At 31.7% G+C, this 19,104-nt stretch overlaps 1 protein-coding gene across 1 annotated transcript; it reads left to right on the top strand.

Moving 5' to 3' along the window:
* Nucleotides 1-323: 323 nt before the first annotated feature.
* ZSWIM2 (zinc finger SWIM-type containing 2) lies at nt 324-18,783 on the top strand. The gene is made up of 9 exons (XM_027114949.1): nt 324-517; nt 1,651-1,727; nt 3,305-3,345; nt 9,298-9,508; nt 10,582-10,833; nt 13,735-13,819; nt 14,523-14,632; nt 16,768-16,921; nt 17,844-18,783. The coding sequence occupies exons 1-9, from the start codon at nt 353-355 to the stop codon at nt 18,654-18,656; spliced, it is 1,908 nt and encodes a 635-aa protein (XP_026970750.1). The 5' UTR covers nt 324-352; the 3' UTR covers nt 18,657-18,783.
* Nucleotides 18,784-19,104: the final 321 nt, after the last annotated feature.

Consider the following 19,104-nt stretch of genomic DNA (forward strand, 5'->3'; position numbering starts at 1 on the left):
CCAGAGCCCAAACTGTAACCGGGGGGTTGTGCGACTATCCTAACACAGAATTCACAAGCCCCCGCCTGCGAGGAACCAGCAGAAGGAACGCGAGAGATTTGACAGCGATGACTTTGGCCACCAGCTTTTAAATCAGCCCGTTGAGTATTAGAAACACTCTACAGTCAGAATTGTCGCTTCAGGAAGGAGTGGAGGCGGGAGTGAGCTGCGGAAACAAACCTCCGCGCAAGGCACTCTGGGACACTGCGACTCAACCGCCGTCTCCAAGGCAACCGGCGGGCACGCGGTTGTCATGGAGACCGGCGGGCGACTCAGAAAGCGGAGGGGCTGCCTTCGCCCCTACCCAGACAAGATGCTTCGCGGAGGCTGTAAGGCCTCTGAAAGGCGAAGACACTTTAGCGACCGCCTCAACTGGCAACAAGACCAGGCGCTGAGCAGCAGCATCTACCTCCTACGAGAGATGGGCCCCACCTCCTTTCTACTGAGAGAGGAAGAGCCGGAAAACAGGGATTTCCGAGTAACTACCCCCCCCCAACCCGCCTCGGCTCCCTGCCAGGCCGACCCGCGCGGTACCCCCAGGCCCACCTTGTATGTAGCCACTTGCTGCCGAACCCCACCCGCGAGTGTTCCAGACTCTAAATATGTGCACATTGCAGATTGAAACAGTATTTGTTAGAAAAGTTCCATTATTGGAGGTTAGGACTCCAAATTGCATCCAACTCTCCTAATATTATGGCCTTTGATCTCTGGACTTAAAAACGGGAGACATTTTATCTGAATATATGGTTTGCATTTACGTGCGTTCTCAGATCCGTTAGCAGTCACTAACCCTGTAACTCAAACGAAATGAAAATCGTACAATCTGTTTACAAGCCGTATATATTTGCTAAATAAATAAAATCAGGTTTTCTTTACTTTTTAGTCAGTCTGAAGCTATAACAAGACCCTTTTAAAGTATGGCTTAAATGGTGATTCCTTGGAAATGTCTTAATGAATAAAAATTCTTTTTAATTTTGCTGAAAGACCACAGATATTTCATATTCGCATATCCTACTCTCACCACTCAAAAGTCAGCCACCACTCTACCTCCCTGGAGTTGACTTGAAAATTTTTAATTTAGTGTCATGCTGCTTATGTCAGACGTCCTTTTTTCACTTTATAACCCTTAGGGCATTTAATAAATAGTTTAAGCCAGTATAGACTTGGTGAATAAAATTCGTTTTCTTGAATAAAATTAAATAAAGTAAACTCACCAATTGAAACGCACAAAACAAAAACCCCAGAAGAACTACTTTACAAAAGGTCTTTAGCTCTATTGCAAAGTAGAATTTCCTTTCAGTTAAAAATTTACAGATCTTTTTTCAAGTTTTTAAAATTAGATTTCTTTTCACTTGCCTGAATGTAGGTCTCTTAAAAACAGTCTTAGCTGACAATGCAATTTGTTGAACAAGGCAAAGAATAAGGAAGTGAAAAATTAGACTTGTGTCAAGAATTAAGATGTTCCAGTAGACTATGTTCAACCTTTTGGAGTCACCTAAACTATCTCTTGAAATCTCTTTTAATCCAATTATCTATTAATTTTACTCTATAACTCTAAAAACTGACTGGAACTTTTTTTTAAGTATGCATTTTTCCATTTTTCTTTTGAAGGTTTCTCTAGGAAATCCTCATGTTTGTAATTGTTCCATATTTCTGAAAGGAGGGGAACTTTGTAAGCATATATGCTGGTAAGTGACATTATAATGAAGATCTTCCACAAAGGAACATCTTGGTATATTACATGTTTTGCCTTTTTCATGGCTTGAGTACTGCAAGATTAAAGAAATTTGGTGTTGGGAGAACTTAAAGGTAAAATGGTTGTAGCTTGTCAATATCGTTTTGGATATTTTATTTCATCCCCAAAATTAAGTGAGGTTTAAAAATTAAGTGAGGTTTAAAAATTAAAGTGAGGTAAGCATACTACCACCTCTATATGTTTGGAATGTTATTGTTTTTAATAAGAAAAAAATCAATGTTTAGATTTTCATTATGTACAAAGGTGAAATGTAACAATAAAACAAAAAATCTCCCCTGTTCACATCACTGATGATAATTGCATGGTTCATTATGATATTTTTAAATTTTACTATTTTCCTTTTTAATAAGCATTTGACTCTGAATCTTTTAACATTAAAATAGGACTCTGCTGAAGATTACTTCTGTCAAATCTAAAATTTTTCCTCTAGAGTCAGATCCTGTTTGTAGGTGATCCCAGAAATGAAAAACAAAAAAATTCCTTCCATGTAATTTAAACCCACATCAACTCATTTGTTTACCTACTATACTTATACCAACAAATCACTAATTATATTATTATAGAAAGTTTGTAATTAATATTTTAAGAGAAAAAAATCAAACAAGAAATTAAGAAAAGTGTGTATCATATTTCTAATGCTTTTCTTTATAGGTTAGAAAACAGTATATATACATATAGCTGTTATTTTTAATGCTTTTATTTACCAAGTTTTTTGTTGTCTTGATCAGTTTTTATTGAGCATCTACTAACACAAGTTATTTGCTCTAGTTAGCATAAAAATATAAAATATGGTCCCTTCAAAATTTGCAATTTGGTTTTATTATTATACATAAAATAGGTTTTTTCCATTTTTATTTTATGCCAGCTTCCTCAGAGCAAGGGCATTCTGTTCTGATGTTTATGTAATGTAACTTATTTTTTACAGTATATTTACCATAAACTTAATGGAAATATAATCCAAGTATTTAACATACTAAAGTATATTTAATATATTTAAGTAAGAATTTAATATATATTTCCCACTTTTTAAAAAAAAGTCATATTCCATTTTAATTGGTGATATTTGAAAGTATTTTTCTGTCATACGTTAAAGTGGTATGTATAGGAAAACAGTCATTTGTTAATCTATCCAGAAAATTCTTCCATGTTCAGGAGTAAGAAACTTCCAGGGAAGTTTAAAAAGAGTGCTGTGAATACTTAGATTCCCTCACTAAACTCTCTTTGTGAGCTACTCTATGTCATAAAGAAATACATGGACTCTCTCCGACAAATCTCTTTACTGCAAATGTCTTTGGTTTCCATGTATCATACTTTTTACACATATGCTTATTTTAAAACAAAAATTTAACGACTCTTGTAACAGAAAACTGATGAGAATTTTAAGATTATCCCTAATACTTTCAGCAATATAAATTCTGTAATGCCATTCCTATTCTAAAATTAATAATACCTTTTGAGGTTATGTCAGAAATAAATGTTTTATTTTGTTTTTCTACTTCTGAATATTAGGGTCTTGTTGAAAAAATTCAGGCTTCCAAGGAATCATGAATGTAAGTTGCATTTGTGTGTTTTTACTAATTTGAAGCTAACGAATTTAATAATTGTTTATTTAGACATATTCTAAATTTAGACAGTTATTGTCCAGACAGTCTGAAAACTGTAACACAGTTTGTTACATTTAAGACAGTTGGAACATTTTTCTTCCTATTTACCAAAAAAATGTAACTTTATATGCCATTTCACATTAAAAAGCACTTAATAAAAAATGAGGTGAAATAATGGCCAGGTTTTCAGTAGAAAAACTTTCCCTCATGAATTCTAAGCAAGAATTTACAGTAGTTTCTGTATCTAAATTTATTTTAATTATGAGAAAAATGACAAATGTAATTTTTCAGGTCCCAGAAATAGTTGACGTGATATATAATTTCATTTAAAAATGTTTACTGACAAGTTTTTATGCAAAAAAATATATGTATTTTACAGTTAAATAGTTTTTATGTCAGTACCTACATTGAGTTTAAAGTCAGGCATATGACATTTTTTATAATTTTCAATTTGAAATTTAATTTAAAATTAAATTCTAGAGTCCTCAAAAATAAAAGAGAAAGAAAATTCTATCACAGGTTATTTCGATTTATACATTTTATAATAAAGATGCTATCATTATGGAAATGTTTCCTGCAAAGATTTATTTAACCTATACTAGATTCATCTAAGAACTGCAAAGGCATTTAACATTTATTAATAAATGTTTATAATATTCATAAAGAATTAAAGTGATAATCAGTTTTCAATTTTTTTTCAATTCAATTCAGGTTATTGATTCTGTTTAGGCAACTATTATATAAGTACAAGCACAGTTGACATTTAAAAGTCCTACTAGATAATAAATTAATATTAGTGTTTCATAGGGATTTTTCTTTTGTATTCTTCTCTCTACCCATTTTCTTAGAAACGTCTCATATTTTCTGTCTCCACCTGTTACCTCTGTAACAGTGATTTCCACATCTTATCAGCAGACCAGTATTTCCAGCTGCCTTCTGAGCACCACAATTTTGGAGGTCCCGCAGGAATTTGGAAAAGTAAATTCCCCCCGATATGTGCTCTCCTGTTGTATTCCCTATCTCACATATTGGCTTTCCTTTTTCTTTAGTCTCCAAAGCTAGAAACCTTGGCATTCTCCTTGTTTTTCCTTTCTCATCCTCTTCTCTCATAAACAAATCCTGTTTATGTTACATCCTACCTACTTCTCAACAGTGATTTTTCTTCCCCATCCTCATTCTTACCTTTGTTCAACCTTCATCAGCCCTTAGTACTGTTCTTTGTAGCCTCCGTTTCCAGCATCTGCACTTTGTTGCTTTCTCCTTCACATTGTAGACAAAAGGTTCTTTCTGAAATGTCACCTACTCTGTACTTCATCCTCTCTCCCAATCCCTTCATACACAATAATTAGGTTGGATGAGTTCATGGATATTGTTTTCTTCTCTATTTCTCCATTGTATACACCTGAAGTTAAATGGTCATATCCTCTTCAAAGTCTTAGTTATTATCTACACTATTTTCCATATCATTTTCACAAGCTTCTATACTAGGGCTACCCAACAGAAATATAATGTGAACCACATATGTAATTTTCTGCTAACAAACTATAGAAAGTAAAAATAAACAGGAAAATTAGTTTTAATAACATATTTTAATTTAACCCAATACAGCAAAATATCATGTCAGCATGTAATCAATATAAAAATTATGATATTTTAATGTTTTTTCATACTGCCTTCAAAATCTAGTGTGTATTTTACATTTACAACGCATCTCACCTCAGACACTATATTTTCATTGGAAATGCTTGATCTGCATTTAGACATCATAAAATATTCAGTTGAAAAATAAATTCATATAATACCCAAATTGTTATAAACATAAATTTTCCAGAAACTATAGATTATCAGTTTTCCATTTAAATTTAAATAAGACAAAATTTAAAATTCAATTTTCAGTCACACTATCCACATTTCAGGTGCTCAGTAGCCACATATGGCTGATGGTTACCATATTGAACAGTGCAGCTCTACCCAATTACATTCAACAAATATTTATTGTACTGCATATTAATCAGGAATTCTACTAGGTGATTTTTTTAATAAATTGAATCATATGAATTGCCAATATTTTTTCATCTACAAAAATAGCAATTTCATATGGATCAATCTAATACTTTATATCATATTATCCTTTGTGCTCTTGAAGGCAGAAACCACATCTTATTCTTATTATAAATATCCCTATTTTATTAGGAAATTTAGTAGGAAATTTTTTGTTTAAATATGATCCTATATATTAATTTTGAAAAATTATATTTCCTACTAAAATAAAATATTTTTATACCTCATATTTAAAAGACGTTTTAGCTACTCAACATTGAGAAAATCCTTTGTGCACAAATATTCAAAGAAAGTATAAGTCTCAATAATGTTGAAATTTATCATTTAAATGAAAGTTTGAAAATTAAAGTAATTCAAAGAAAGCTATAAACAATTATTCAATAATATTATGTAAAGTGTGTACATAAGTGTGGAGAAGAAGGTATTGAAGCAGAAGCATTTTGAATATCATTCATAGATTCTTTTCTAAAACAAATCTGGAAACAATTATTTGTGCCCTAGTGTTGCATACAAGAAACCTGAGACTCTCTTTTATTTTTGAAGACCTGTAAAGATGATTACATAGGAATTTTTTATAAAGATATCAGTTTTTGAACACTGAATATTATTTTCCATCACCCAACAAATGCTTCCCAGTAAAACCTAGCTTTATTACCTAATGTTTTTTCCTAAATACAATGTCTAGTAAATGCCATCTTGTCCTTTTCTCAATTAAATATTTATGGATAAAATAAAAACTGCATTTTAGGAAAATTTTTTAAATCCCCACCACAAAGATATAATAAACTTTTTATTTTCTATTTTCTTTTTTGACCTTGTATTTATGTATACCTAATAGTCTGTAGGAATTCTGTGTTCTGCTTTTGTCACACACTGTTACTTTATTTCAGTGCTATGTAGTCTCTCTCATTCAAGTCATCAGTGAATGTTAAATAAACTATGATATACCATGTTAGTGTATGGTATATCATAATTTATTTAACATTCTTCCATTTGAGGCATTTAATTTACTTCTGACTACCTGTTATATTCTTTGTAAATGAAACTTTTTCTCCTCTCAATTATTTCTGTAGCCTGAAGTCTCATTAACTGGATCTTGCAGTAAAACTATTATTTTTTTACTGAGATATAATTGACATATAACATTATATTAGTTTTGGGTGTACAACATAATGATTCAGTGTAAGTATATATTGCAAAATGATCAACACAATTAATCCAGTTAACATCCACTACCACACATAGTTACAATTTTTTTTTCTTGAGATGAGAATTTTTAAGATTTATTCTTTTAGCAACCTTCAAATATGCAGCAGAGTACTATTAACTATAGTCACCATACTGTACATTATGTCCCCATGACTTACTTATTTTATAAGTGGAAGTCTGTACCTTTTGACCACCTTCAGCCATTTCTCCTACCTCCTAGCCGTCCCCTGGCCCAACATCTGGCAACCATCAATCTGTTCTCTGTATCTGTGAGTTCGAGTTTTTTTTCCTTTTTTTAAGTATTAATATTTTTATGTCTGTCACCCATAGGTATTGCTTTATAGCAATACTTTTGCTGATTTATGACTTCAGCAGTATATCAATTTTCTGCTAGCTTTGCTTTTTGGATTCATGTTTTAGGCATATTTAACCATATTACTTAAGCATAAAATGGAAGACATTAACAGCATATTTAAGTCTCCAAAGAAAATAAAGATACATGGAAATATTTTGAAAAGCTAATAATATTTCTATAATATTAGAAAAAAAGACTAAGTCACACAAAGTGGGAAAAAATAACAGATACAAAGTTCATAGTAATCTATTCATTCCTAGTAAATTAAGTAAGAAAATAGTTTTCATTCTTCCATACATCTAACATACCCTTAGAATCTAAAATGCCCTGAAATAACTTTTTCAAATAAAAAGAGAAAATAACATAAGACAAACAAGATGTAACATTCTATTTATTTATTACCTTTTATTTAGATTTATTCTGTGTCTGCACCTCATTTTGATTTTAACTCACTTTTCTTTTGATATTAATGAAATTGAACATCTGTTGACTTTAATATTTGTACTACATGTGTAAATTAAACTTTGGCTATTTATTTATTGGGATAAAACTACACACTCTTCCTAAATATAGGGATTACCCCTCTTTGCAAATGTTTTTCTAATGTCATAATTCTTTTTTATATGGTTTCATTAAATTTTTTTATATATATGTATATGGATTTTTGTGTGTTGCTAAATCTGACCATTTTTACTTTTTATATGTATTGTTTTGATACTTTGAAAGTTGTCTATCTTCCATAGTATTTTAGAGATTTTCTTTTTCTGCTAGCTTTTCTATTTTATTTTTATTCTTCTTTATAGCATCCATGTGTAGTTGTATTGATATAAATTAGAGGTTGGTATTTGGTTTGAAGTAATTAAATTTTCTCCATATTTCTACCTAGTTATCTCAATAACAGCTATTAAATAGTGCTTTTCATCCTTGTTTCATAATTTTTATAGTGAGTTTTGTTTTTTTATGATACATTATGATATCTGATAAGGTTAGCTGTCTTGCTCTCCTTTATGAAAGAATATTCTTTTATAGTCTCATACATTAATTTTTCCAAATTAATTTCAGAAGAGTTTGTTTCTCCCTTTTATTCTCCAATTCATGTTATACCACAAAGAACAGTTTGTAGCCAACTCCTCTTATGAAATTTTATGTTTCAGTATTTCTGCTGCTCTAGAGAATCTTTATCCCCCAAAGCACAATCTTTTGTTCTTCATTTTCCTCCTCATTTTTTTAGGGAGCAGATTTTGCTGTGTCTCTGTGACAAATAGCCCTCATCCTCCAAAGTAATGGTTAATTAAAGTATGATATCCTCCCACATTCCACCTGCCATGCCACCTCAGACAAGGAACAGAGATTTCTGTATTGAAATGTAACTGTGATGTTTTCAGTATTGTTAATGTTTAATTGGTAATCTTTTTAGGAAAAATGGAGCTTTTCATTATCTTACAAATGATTTTTTAATCTCTATGTATTAAAGAATATATAAAATGAATAGAACTTAAGGGGACCAATAACAACTGGCATTTAAATTATGTTAAGAAGAGGGAAAGAGGAGGGGCATGGGAATGGGCCAGAGAAAAAGGGAATCTAAGATGCCTGGATCAAAACTATATGCACTTAGTACACCATTTCTTAGAAGGACAGCAGGATGGAGAAAATTCAGAATTCAAAGACTGTGTATCCCAAATGTATAGGCAATATAGTTCCTAACAGATTGTCCTGAGGAATACTGACCAAATCTATGAAGAATGTGGCTACCGAGACACTTGTAGAGACGTAAAACTAAGGAAAATAGGCGCAACTGTGTCTTGCTCTCTCATTATCTATTTACTAATTTATTCATCTAACAAATGTTAATTACACTAACCACTCGAATCTCTCTTCTCCTTTCTGTATTTATGCCCATTTCTTTTAATACTCCTGTATGATGATAAATATTTGTTTATGAACAAGAGAACAGATCAAAATGTAAGAGATGATTATAGCACCAATCCAAGGAGGAACACTGTCTTATAATTAATCTGAAACCTTTATAATGCACTGGTTACACTGACTCTTTTCAGTAACAGGAAAACAAGAGATAACTTCTATTCTTTTTATAAATGACTCTTTTCTGACCTTTTGGCTCTGAAAGGAATACGATAAGTGGTAAATGTCAGTGTAATAATTCAACCAAACTTTCTGATATTTGGGAAAAAAATGCTAATTTTCTGCCTAAGTTGTTTCTTTGTCTCCAATTTGCCACTGAATTTTAATACTTTGGAATTTATCGTTAGCTGCTTTGCAATTAGGTCTTGTGGAAAGAGAAATCAGCGACTTGCTTCGAGGGATACATCGAGTTCAAACTCCCCAACAAGGAAGGAACAATGAAAATGCACAGATTGAAGAAGATGGTTACATTAAACAGAAGGAAATTAGTTCAGATGATATATGCTCTATTTGTCAAGAAGTACTTTTAGAGAAAAAGGTTCCTGTCACCTTTTGCAGGTGACATGATTTTTCTTTGGATTCTAGAAACTTAGGAAAAAATTCTAATTTAATATATTTGTAATATGTTATGAAACATGTTGATAGAAAAATAATACATATTTAAACAATTATACTTAATTGGCCACCTTTTATTTCCTAACATGTTGTGAGAGGTCCTGTTCTAACTCTAAATATTTCTGGGCTACATTTTAAAGGGTGAAAGTTAAAAAATAACTCCACTTTATTTACTTTTTCACTTTAAGTTATTAAAGTAGATAATTTTCATGTTTCTGTTTTATACACATGAATAAATGCCACGGCTTAGAGTAGTTACAAACAGTTTTTCTGAAAGTGAAGATTATTTTACTTTAAAATGATAAAAATTCTCTTCAGCTTTTCTAAATTTTATCTTTAAAACTAAATAATTCAAAATATCACTTATACATAAATGTTTATTGAGAGTATTGTACTTAACTGTGCTTCAAAGGCACTGTAAATTTGGACTTGGAAAATTTGGGCAACCATTTGGTATTGAACTTTTCAGTTCTTTTTTTTTCCTGATTATTTACCAAAATTTTCATCCACATTGTATTTTTTTCACATAGCTGCTTCTTTTGCATATTTTAAAGTTACTATTTCCCCAAATATTATTTCTCTCAGCAGATATTTATTGGATACAACCACATTCATATTGTGTGATTTCTGGAAAAATAAGGTGATACCCCTGCTCTCAGTGATGCTTTTTATTTAAAAATAATAATTATTGTTATACTTTTCCTTTTTGTTAAGACTATATGCATTCTCACTTTAAAAATGAAAAATATTATAATGATGCAAAATCTTTTACCACCATTTCATTGAAATGGGAAAGATTTTGTTTGGAATTCTGATGTACTAAATTAAATATGATAGATTAGATTAGATAGATAAAATAGTGTTTATGTGTGTAATCAAGCTATATCTGGATAATCGTTCAGAATCTATTTTTATAGGAAATAAAGATGGTAGCACAGAAAACATTTTATATATACATATATATATGTATAACTTTGCTGTATACAAATAGTAAACTTGGATTTTATTTCTAACAGGTTTGGCTGTGGCAATAGTGTTCATATAAAATGCATGAAGATCTTAGCTAATTATCAGGATAAGATATCACACACTTCCATGTTGAAATGTCCCTTGTGTAGGAAAGACTTTGCACCATTAAAACTTATTTTAGAGGAATTCAAAAACTCTAGCAAACTTGTGGCTACAGCTGAGAAAGAGCGACTAGACAAACACCTTGGAATTCCCTGTAATAACTGTCGACAGTTTCCAGTTGAGGGGAAGTGTTATAAGTAAGTATCAATCAGTAATATTATAAATTTGTAGTCTAACTTTTTTTTTAATTTTAGGAAACTTTGAACATTAGAGTACTAGTCATTTAGCCTTCTTCTTTTCCTCCTTTATATAGTGTGTTAGCCTTAAAGATGGCTACGTATTTAGGATTTTCAGACTAGTGATCTGTGTCAGCCCAGTACCTTAAGAATTTCAGTAGTTTTATTTTCTTTACTCACACAGAGTATTGGCTTTGCATTCCAGTCTAGATTGAGAGTCTGAAGTAGCATCCTTTCTTGGAAGCTCTGAACACAGGCTTGGTAGTTTGGCCTAAATGAGTTTCCAAGCTCAGAGCCCTGCTAGATAGACCTCTCACCCCCTGTAACTTTCTTTGAACCACCAATGAGGTCATTGCCAAAAACTCCTAGGACTGAGCCAGAGGGATATTGACTAGATCAACTGAACTTGAGTTCCCCAACTCCAAACTGCAATGATGCGTGTTTTGTTTTCTTTCACATCTTATACCTTAACAACAACAAGATACTTATTAGAGAAAGAAATTTTCATTACTTTTTGTGTATTTCTCAAACTTTCCCACAATTCCACAATAAAACATCAATTAATTGCTATGCTTGGGATATTGTGCTTTCTTAATTGAAATCTTAACTGTATGTTAAGAAGAAAATATTTTGCTTCAGTCTTTGTTAAAATTTTTTCTAAAATGCATCAGTTTACTTTTCAGTCTTCCTGGAATTACATTATGATGAGTCTAATTAATATTTTTAAAACCCTCTCATAAAACCATAAAACTGTTTTTAATCACCCCCAAAGGTGAATGATACCTTTCTCCTTTAAACTGTTTTAGTCCTTTGTTTTCTCAATGTGTCACATAGAAGTAAATCAACTAGAGCACCATTAGCAAAAGTCTTTATTGAAAACAGCAAGCCTGAGAAAGCTCACTTGAGGAAGAAGGGCAGAATTTTTTTAAAGTTTAGTAGGAGGTGTTCAGCTAGTTTCAGGAATGTTGGTTAAAGAGAGTTCTAGAAAAAGGAAAGACTTGATATTTGGCATTAGCAGCCATTTTGGGGGCAATCTGAATTTTTTCAAAAGGGGTGGGTAAGAACAATAAGGGGCTAAGGTAATGTGTGGAAAGGTGGGTTGGGAGGAACAGCTGGGGGTGACAAGGACAGGTGAAAGCCACGGTGTAAAATTTTCAGTTTTTATAGTGATGTATTCCTCAAATTGTTAATGCGTGGGTGGCTTTGGTAAATTATCTCAAATCTTGCTTTTAAGTATTTTGTTAATGACAGTGCTCTCCTCTGTCCCTCTGACTGCTTTCTGTCCCCAAGGGTGATTCTTCCTACTACCCCTCAATACAGGCATTCTCCACTGTTCTGCTTCCTGCCTGCTGCTCTGCACTCTCCTTTCAGAATAACTTCTCTATGCATTTGGCTCACAATTATTCACATCCATATCTCCTGCCACTCCCTCAAATGCTAGCATTTCAGCCGTTAGCCTGAAAAAACTATTTCTGGTAGTTTTAGTAATGGTTTGAGTAGGAGATAAGGTAAACTAGAAAGCTTTTCAGTTCCTCTTCATTAAAGTTTCATAATATAGCTACTTACCTTTTAAGAAGTTAATTCCAAAACTATCATATATATATATTAAAATATAGAGATACTTAACTTTTTGAAGCCCAGCACAATTTGATGTATTGAATAAACTGCACCATTGCTTTGATTGGTTGATGTTAATTATTAAGAATCTTCCCTGTTTGTATAAACAATAATAATGAATAAATTAATACTTGCTGCTTCTAAGATGTCTGAAGGATATATTTTCCCAGAGTTCTCTTAGAAATAGTCTTCTAATTCTTTGATAACTTGAATAAGAAAATAACTTTATTTGCTTGAAATGTTATTTTTGGTGAATATTGCTGAAAGTAAATTAAAATTCTCTGCTTGTGGCAAAATTTTTATAAGTGATACATGTTTAGATTGAGCTTTGTGGAAAATTAAGTTTTTTAGTATATCAATGATTTTTATTGCAAACTTTTTATACATATACCTTTTTCTATTTTGTGAGGACAGAGAAGGAATATAGTGCAATTCCTGTTTTCAAGAGGTATTCTGCTAAGTATAACTCTAGCATTCATGAAATAATAGGAAAACACTGGGTAATCAAATGATAGAATGTCCAATAGGCTGTACATCCTAAAGGAACTTAGAAAAAGAGACAAATGAAAGATAAAGCATTCCAGGAAGACATCATGGTAGGGATATGTGGTAGGCAAAATAATACCCTCCCAAATATATCCACATCCCCATGCCCAGAACCTGTATTTTAGGTTACATGTTGTAGGGGGATTAAGGTTGCATATGAAATTCAGGTTGCTAATCACCTGACCTTGAAATAAGGAGGTTATCTTGGATTGCCTGGGCTCAGTGTATAATCACAAGAGTTCTTAAAAGTGGGAGAGGGCAGCAAAGAAGAGAGTCAAAGGGATATGTGAATATGGAAGAAAGGCACAGAGAGATGCTGCATTGCTTGCTTTGAAGATGGAGGAAAGTGCCACAAGCTAAGCTAAGGAATGTGGGCAGCCTCTAGAAGAAAGGGCAAAGAAACAGATCTCTATAGCCTCCAAAAAGAAATGCCATTCTGTGGACCCCTTGATTTTAAACCCATTGAGACCCATGTCAGACTTCTGACGTACAAAACCGTAAGATAATAAAGTGTTGTTTAAGCTGCTAAATTTGTTGTAATTTGTTTCAGTAGCAACAGGAAGCTAATATGGGGTGAGATTTAAGATGGGCCTTGTCATATCTGCATAGTTCCCAGGAAATCTTGGCCAGAATTTTTCACCAAAAACAATCAAAATAATTGGATTTTTTCTTGTATGTTTTGGTGTTTTGCATTTTTAGGTGTACCAAATGTATAGAATATCACTTATGCCAGAATTGTTTTGATAGCTGCTGCCATCTTTCTCACTCATTTACATTTCGTGAGGTACAGTATCCATCTTGAATTTCGTATAGTGTTTGTATTTTCCTATTGTAAATCTAAGTAAAATCTAAGAATAGGTAACTCTCTGGAATAGAGCTGACTGTGTTTGAATAAAAACCAAAGACCATAATTTTTGGAGAACTCTTTTTCATAAGGATTTATAAGCAATCAATTCTTACATTGGTAATTTATAAAATCCAACACAATAACAAATATGTAATGATATCATACATAAATCTTAAGGACAGAAATTACAGCCATCAAGCTTGAAAATTCATTTTAAAAAAAGATCTCAACACTACAAAATGACTTATAATGCTACTGACAACCATTTACAGTTTTAAAATTTCTTACATCATGGAATTTTATTGCTATCATTTGAATCTAACAAGTAAATAAGTATCTCCTGATGTTGAATAATAATGCTACCTTCTATTTACTACACAAGATAAAACATCCACAATTACCATTATTGATTAATAGATAAATATTTTTACCTTAAAAAGTAACTGTTATAGTAGCTGTGCAACAGTATATTAGACTCACTAATAATTTGCAAATTCTTTAATGTGTTAAAAAGCTATCTTTTAAAATGATTAGTCTTTATTTACATTATTATGTTATTGATACACAGCCTACTGATTTAATGCACAAGATAAAAGCTTCCACAATTTACAAAGTATCATTCACCTTTTACCTATTACAGAAGAGAAATCAAAAATGGAGATCGTTGGAAAAAAGATCAGATGAAACTGTAAAATATATAGATATTAAAGATGAGATAGAAAAGATGCCACATTTTCAAGAAAAGCAAGGGTGAGATTCTCAGTGAAATTTATATTTCTTAGGATATTTAAACAATTTTTCAGTTCAGATAAGTTTTATTCATTTCTTTATTCAATAAATATGTATTGAGTACTTATGATATATACTAGGTGACATAGTATTCAAGTGAAGAGCAAGGCTCTGGAGTCAGAATGCTTAAATCCAATCCTAGTACAACCATAAGTTGGCTATGCAACTTTTGGGCTAGTTACTTCACATTTCCTTGCCACATTTTTATCTTTAAAATGGGGATAATTATAAAACCAGTCTCATAGTAATGTTGTGCATATGAGATGAATTAATACACACAGTAAATATTCAAATAATGCTGTCTATTTTTATTATTAATTCTACCAGAGATTGTACTAGGTATTAGGGATATCTAGTTTCCTCAGCAATTAAGTGATCATCTAAATAAATGTAAAATTAAAACTGATACATGTTATGTAAAGAAAAAATACAGGGAGCTTTGAGATTTGCTTTGAAGTAAATGACCTCTATGGGAAGGAAGTCTTTCTTTCCTTATTGCCCTCTATTCCACCCCCAGGAAAGGAGAGTGCTAAGGGGATTGGTTGTATTTCAAAACCCTGACTAGTGGACAGTCGTCCAGACCTTTTGCCATACTTAGGATCAATTAAAGAAAATTAAACGCACCGTGTATAATTAACATATTAGGTACACTATAAAATATATACAAAGCTCATTTTAATAGGATGGGATAAAATTGAAATATTTTTTAAAGGACCATTTCAATGAATTAACCAAACAAAAATTGTGCTTGTTTATACATATATATGTGTGTATATATGTATTTCTATCCCACATATATATAGTAGTTAGATAGATAGATAGATTTCTATCCAACCCAGTGGATATCTAGCCCATGCCCTGTGGGTGCTCCACACACTTCAGAGACCACAACTCTTGTGGAGCATAAAATGCTTTGTGGGTATGAAAGGAGCCTATACAAAGGCTCTCCATCTCCATTTCCCTTGGCCCTGGCTGGGTATCACACTTCAACCTATTAGAATGATAAATTGTATAACTAATTGTTTAGGAGATATTGTAGGGGGAGACAAGAGAATATTAGGGGTAGAAGGACATTCTAGGCAGAGAAAATGGAATAAATAAAAGGAGAGAGTTTCAAGATTTTTTTTAAAAAGTGATTAACAACCTGAAATAATAAAAACACGCAGATTTTTTTTAGTTGACAATTAAATGACCTTGGTAAAAGCAATTTTTGTAGCATTATGACAGTTTATCTGAAGAGTAATGAGAAGTATAAAGTTGTCTAAAGAATATATTTGAACTTTATTCTGAATGACTTTTGAATAATAGGAATGCATCTAACCTTTTAACCAAGATTTTGTTTTTAAATATTTGTTTTACGTGTTTTATCAGTTGCTAGTGGCATCAAATTTACATTGTGTAATCTTAGTTATGTTTGTTGGTACTTTTGGTACAAAAATGGGGTTTGTATCTTTAGAGTTCATTAACATGGTCTAACAATACAGAAGTAATAAGCATATACCCCAAGTGAAATAAGTCTCCTCATAGATTATGACCTACCAGTTTATAATAGTAGGCTGGAATATTTAATATGGTTTACCACGCATCTTACTTCCTACCAGATGACAGAGTGAATTGGGTTGTATTTTTCTAAACACAAGCCTGTGTGTTGGCTCAGTCTGAAATAATTTGAGTATATGGTTCTCAAAATTATGTTCTGGTTTCATTGATGCTAAAAAGTGCAAATAATTTGAGTATATGGTTCATTGATGTTAAAAAGTGCAAATAATTTGAGTATATCGTTCTCAAAATTATGTTCTGGTTTCACTGATGTTAAAAAGTGCAAATCAAAAAAATTCAGGTTAGTATTTTTATTTGAAATGACTAAATTAAATTTTGTTCCTTATGAAGTTGATGTTGAAGTTGGATCCATCTTGTTCAAGATCAATACAATAGATTTTGTAACTTTATAATGTACGAGATTTATTATCTTCAGTTCTAGAAAGCACTGGGTTCATTTGCATTATTTATTTGGAGGTTATTACCTGTACTATTGATTACTTCCTTATCTACGATCACATATGACCATTCATGTCTCTCTGTTTATTCTCATTTAGCCAAGTTTACACACCAAAACACGTGGTAAGGTCACTGCCTCTCTTACTGATCACAAAAAATAGTAAGCTGCTTGCTCCAGGCTACCAGTGTCGACTTTGTTTGAAGGCATTTTGTCCTGGTCAGCATACAAGATTGCTACCATGTACTCACAAGGTAGAAGTCCCATCATTTTAGTTTGACTTTCCCTGTAGGGCCAGTTTTCACAAATGAAGTGGCAATTTAAGTCTCTCCTTTTACTTTTTAGTTGAATTATGAGCAGAGATGTTCAAATTGAACAGTGTGTGCAGAAAGCTAGAGCAGAGACTATTGAGAAGGCAGCTCTGCCCCCCAAGGATGGATTCCTATTAATTAGGATTCATTTGTGTATAAACTATTGAGGAAAGATAAAATGGCACTTTAAGTTAGATTCTTTTATCTACTTTAGTTACCTGTAAAAGGAAAAGGTTTATAGAATACTAACTTTTTAATGTTATTTTTATGATTTTTTAGATGAAACAGAAATGCTTAATTTGACATAGTTTATTATTATTTCAAATGAACTTACTGGAATCAGTCTAAAGTTGCTGAATCACTATGTAGTGGTAACCAGGTTTTTTCTGAGATAAAGTTGTTTTAATAAATAAACTTTTATAGCTTTAGAGTCACCCTTACTTATAATGACTGATAATTTGTTTTCTTCCCTAGAAGGTGATTTGTCACATTATGTCTTACCATCATCATATCAATTTTCAACTCTAGTTGGCTATGACATTTTTATTAATAATTTTCATTCATTAAAAAGCAACAGTGAAATTAATGGCTTGAATAAGTAGTGAGTTTTTAATGAAATTGAAAAAATGACATCCATAGAAGGCTTTTCATTTTAATGTGGAAAATGAAGATCAGTCTCTAACCAATTACATTTTTAAGAGAACTTCAAAATATTTCCATAAAACTTGATGAATTTTATTACCTTCCAATATTACGAAACAGTGTTAAAAGTAACACAATAATGAAAGTGGGGAAATTTTACGTAGATAGTATACATTATAAACAAGATAATATATCTCTGATTAACTTATAACTTTTTTTTAAGTTTCATAGGAAATGTATTGACAGTTGGTTACTCCACAAGTGCAATGCATGCCCTGTTGATGGACAAGTTATATATAACCCTTTAATCTGGAAAGATAGAGCAGTGAATGGACATGCACATCAATCTGTTTCAAACACAAACATCATTCATCTGTCAAAACAGGAAGAACCAGAACTTTTTATTCCTGGTACTGGATTAGTATTAAAACAAAATGGACTTGGAATTTTACCTATCATACCTCAGCGTAATTCTGAAAAGTTGAATGCACCTCAAAGTCCAATAGATACTTATCAGAATATAACAATAGATGATCTGTATTCTGTCAAAATAGATGATTCAAATTTAAGAAAATCAATCTATGAATATAAAATTAGCCAACATTTCCCCAACTATCTCCAAGATTTACCCACTGGATCCTTTGGAAAAATATCATCTCAAACTTTTTTGCCTTCTATTGATCACAAGAATATTATATATCCAAATGGAGCGGAAAAGCCATGTATCAGTAAAAAACACCATGCCAGTCAAAGCCAGAAGATAAACAAAGACTGTAAACGTGTTAACCACAATTCAAAGAAGACTCTTGGTAATAAAATAAGAGAGGACAACACGAGACCAAATACTTTGCTTCCAGAAGATTTAAATCTTATTGTCAATTGGGGTACAGCTAAGCTTAGTTTGTCTAAGAGGTATAATAAGTGTATGGGGAAAATTAGACCAAAATGTAGTGATTTATCCAGAAGGCCTATATCTCACCCTTTAAGTACAAAAAGTACTGAGCTATCTTTAATATTGGAAGGAGTTCAGTTATAAAAATGTATTTTATTAAAATCAGAAAATATTTGAATATTGAACATAAAATTTTTTTTTGTAGAACATAAAAACACTATATACTCTTGACAAATATTCTCTGTTGTTATTTTGCCTACTTGTCTATGAATAATGACCTACAGCTAAAGGAAATGGTCTCATTCCTTATAAGACTTAAAGAATTAGGTATCTTAATGATTATGTTCAGTATGTTATGAATTATAAATAATTTTTAGAACTTTCACATATGACTTTACACTAATTAAAATAATTGTTTTTAATTAAGGAAATAGATTTTCCATGCCCTGAGTCACTATTTTCAAACATTTCACTTGATGACATGTAACATACAGGGATTCTTTCCAGGTATTTTTACATTTTCTTACACTAATAATCACCACAAACCTATAGGAAAATCCAGATGGTGGTTTTCTTTTTTACTTTATTCCTT

The sequence above is a fragment of the Aethalodelphis obliquidens genome, unplaced genomic scaffold (genome assembly GCF_003676395.1).
Source record: "Aethalodelphis obliquidens isolate GAN/ISIS:26980383/991018 unplaced genomic scaffold, ASM367639v1 scaffold2, whole genome shotgun sequence".
Lineage (NCBI taxonomy): Eukaryota > Metazoa > Chordata > Mammalia > Artiodactyla > Delphinidae > Aethalodelphis > Aethalodelphis obliquidens.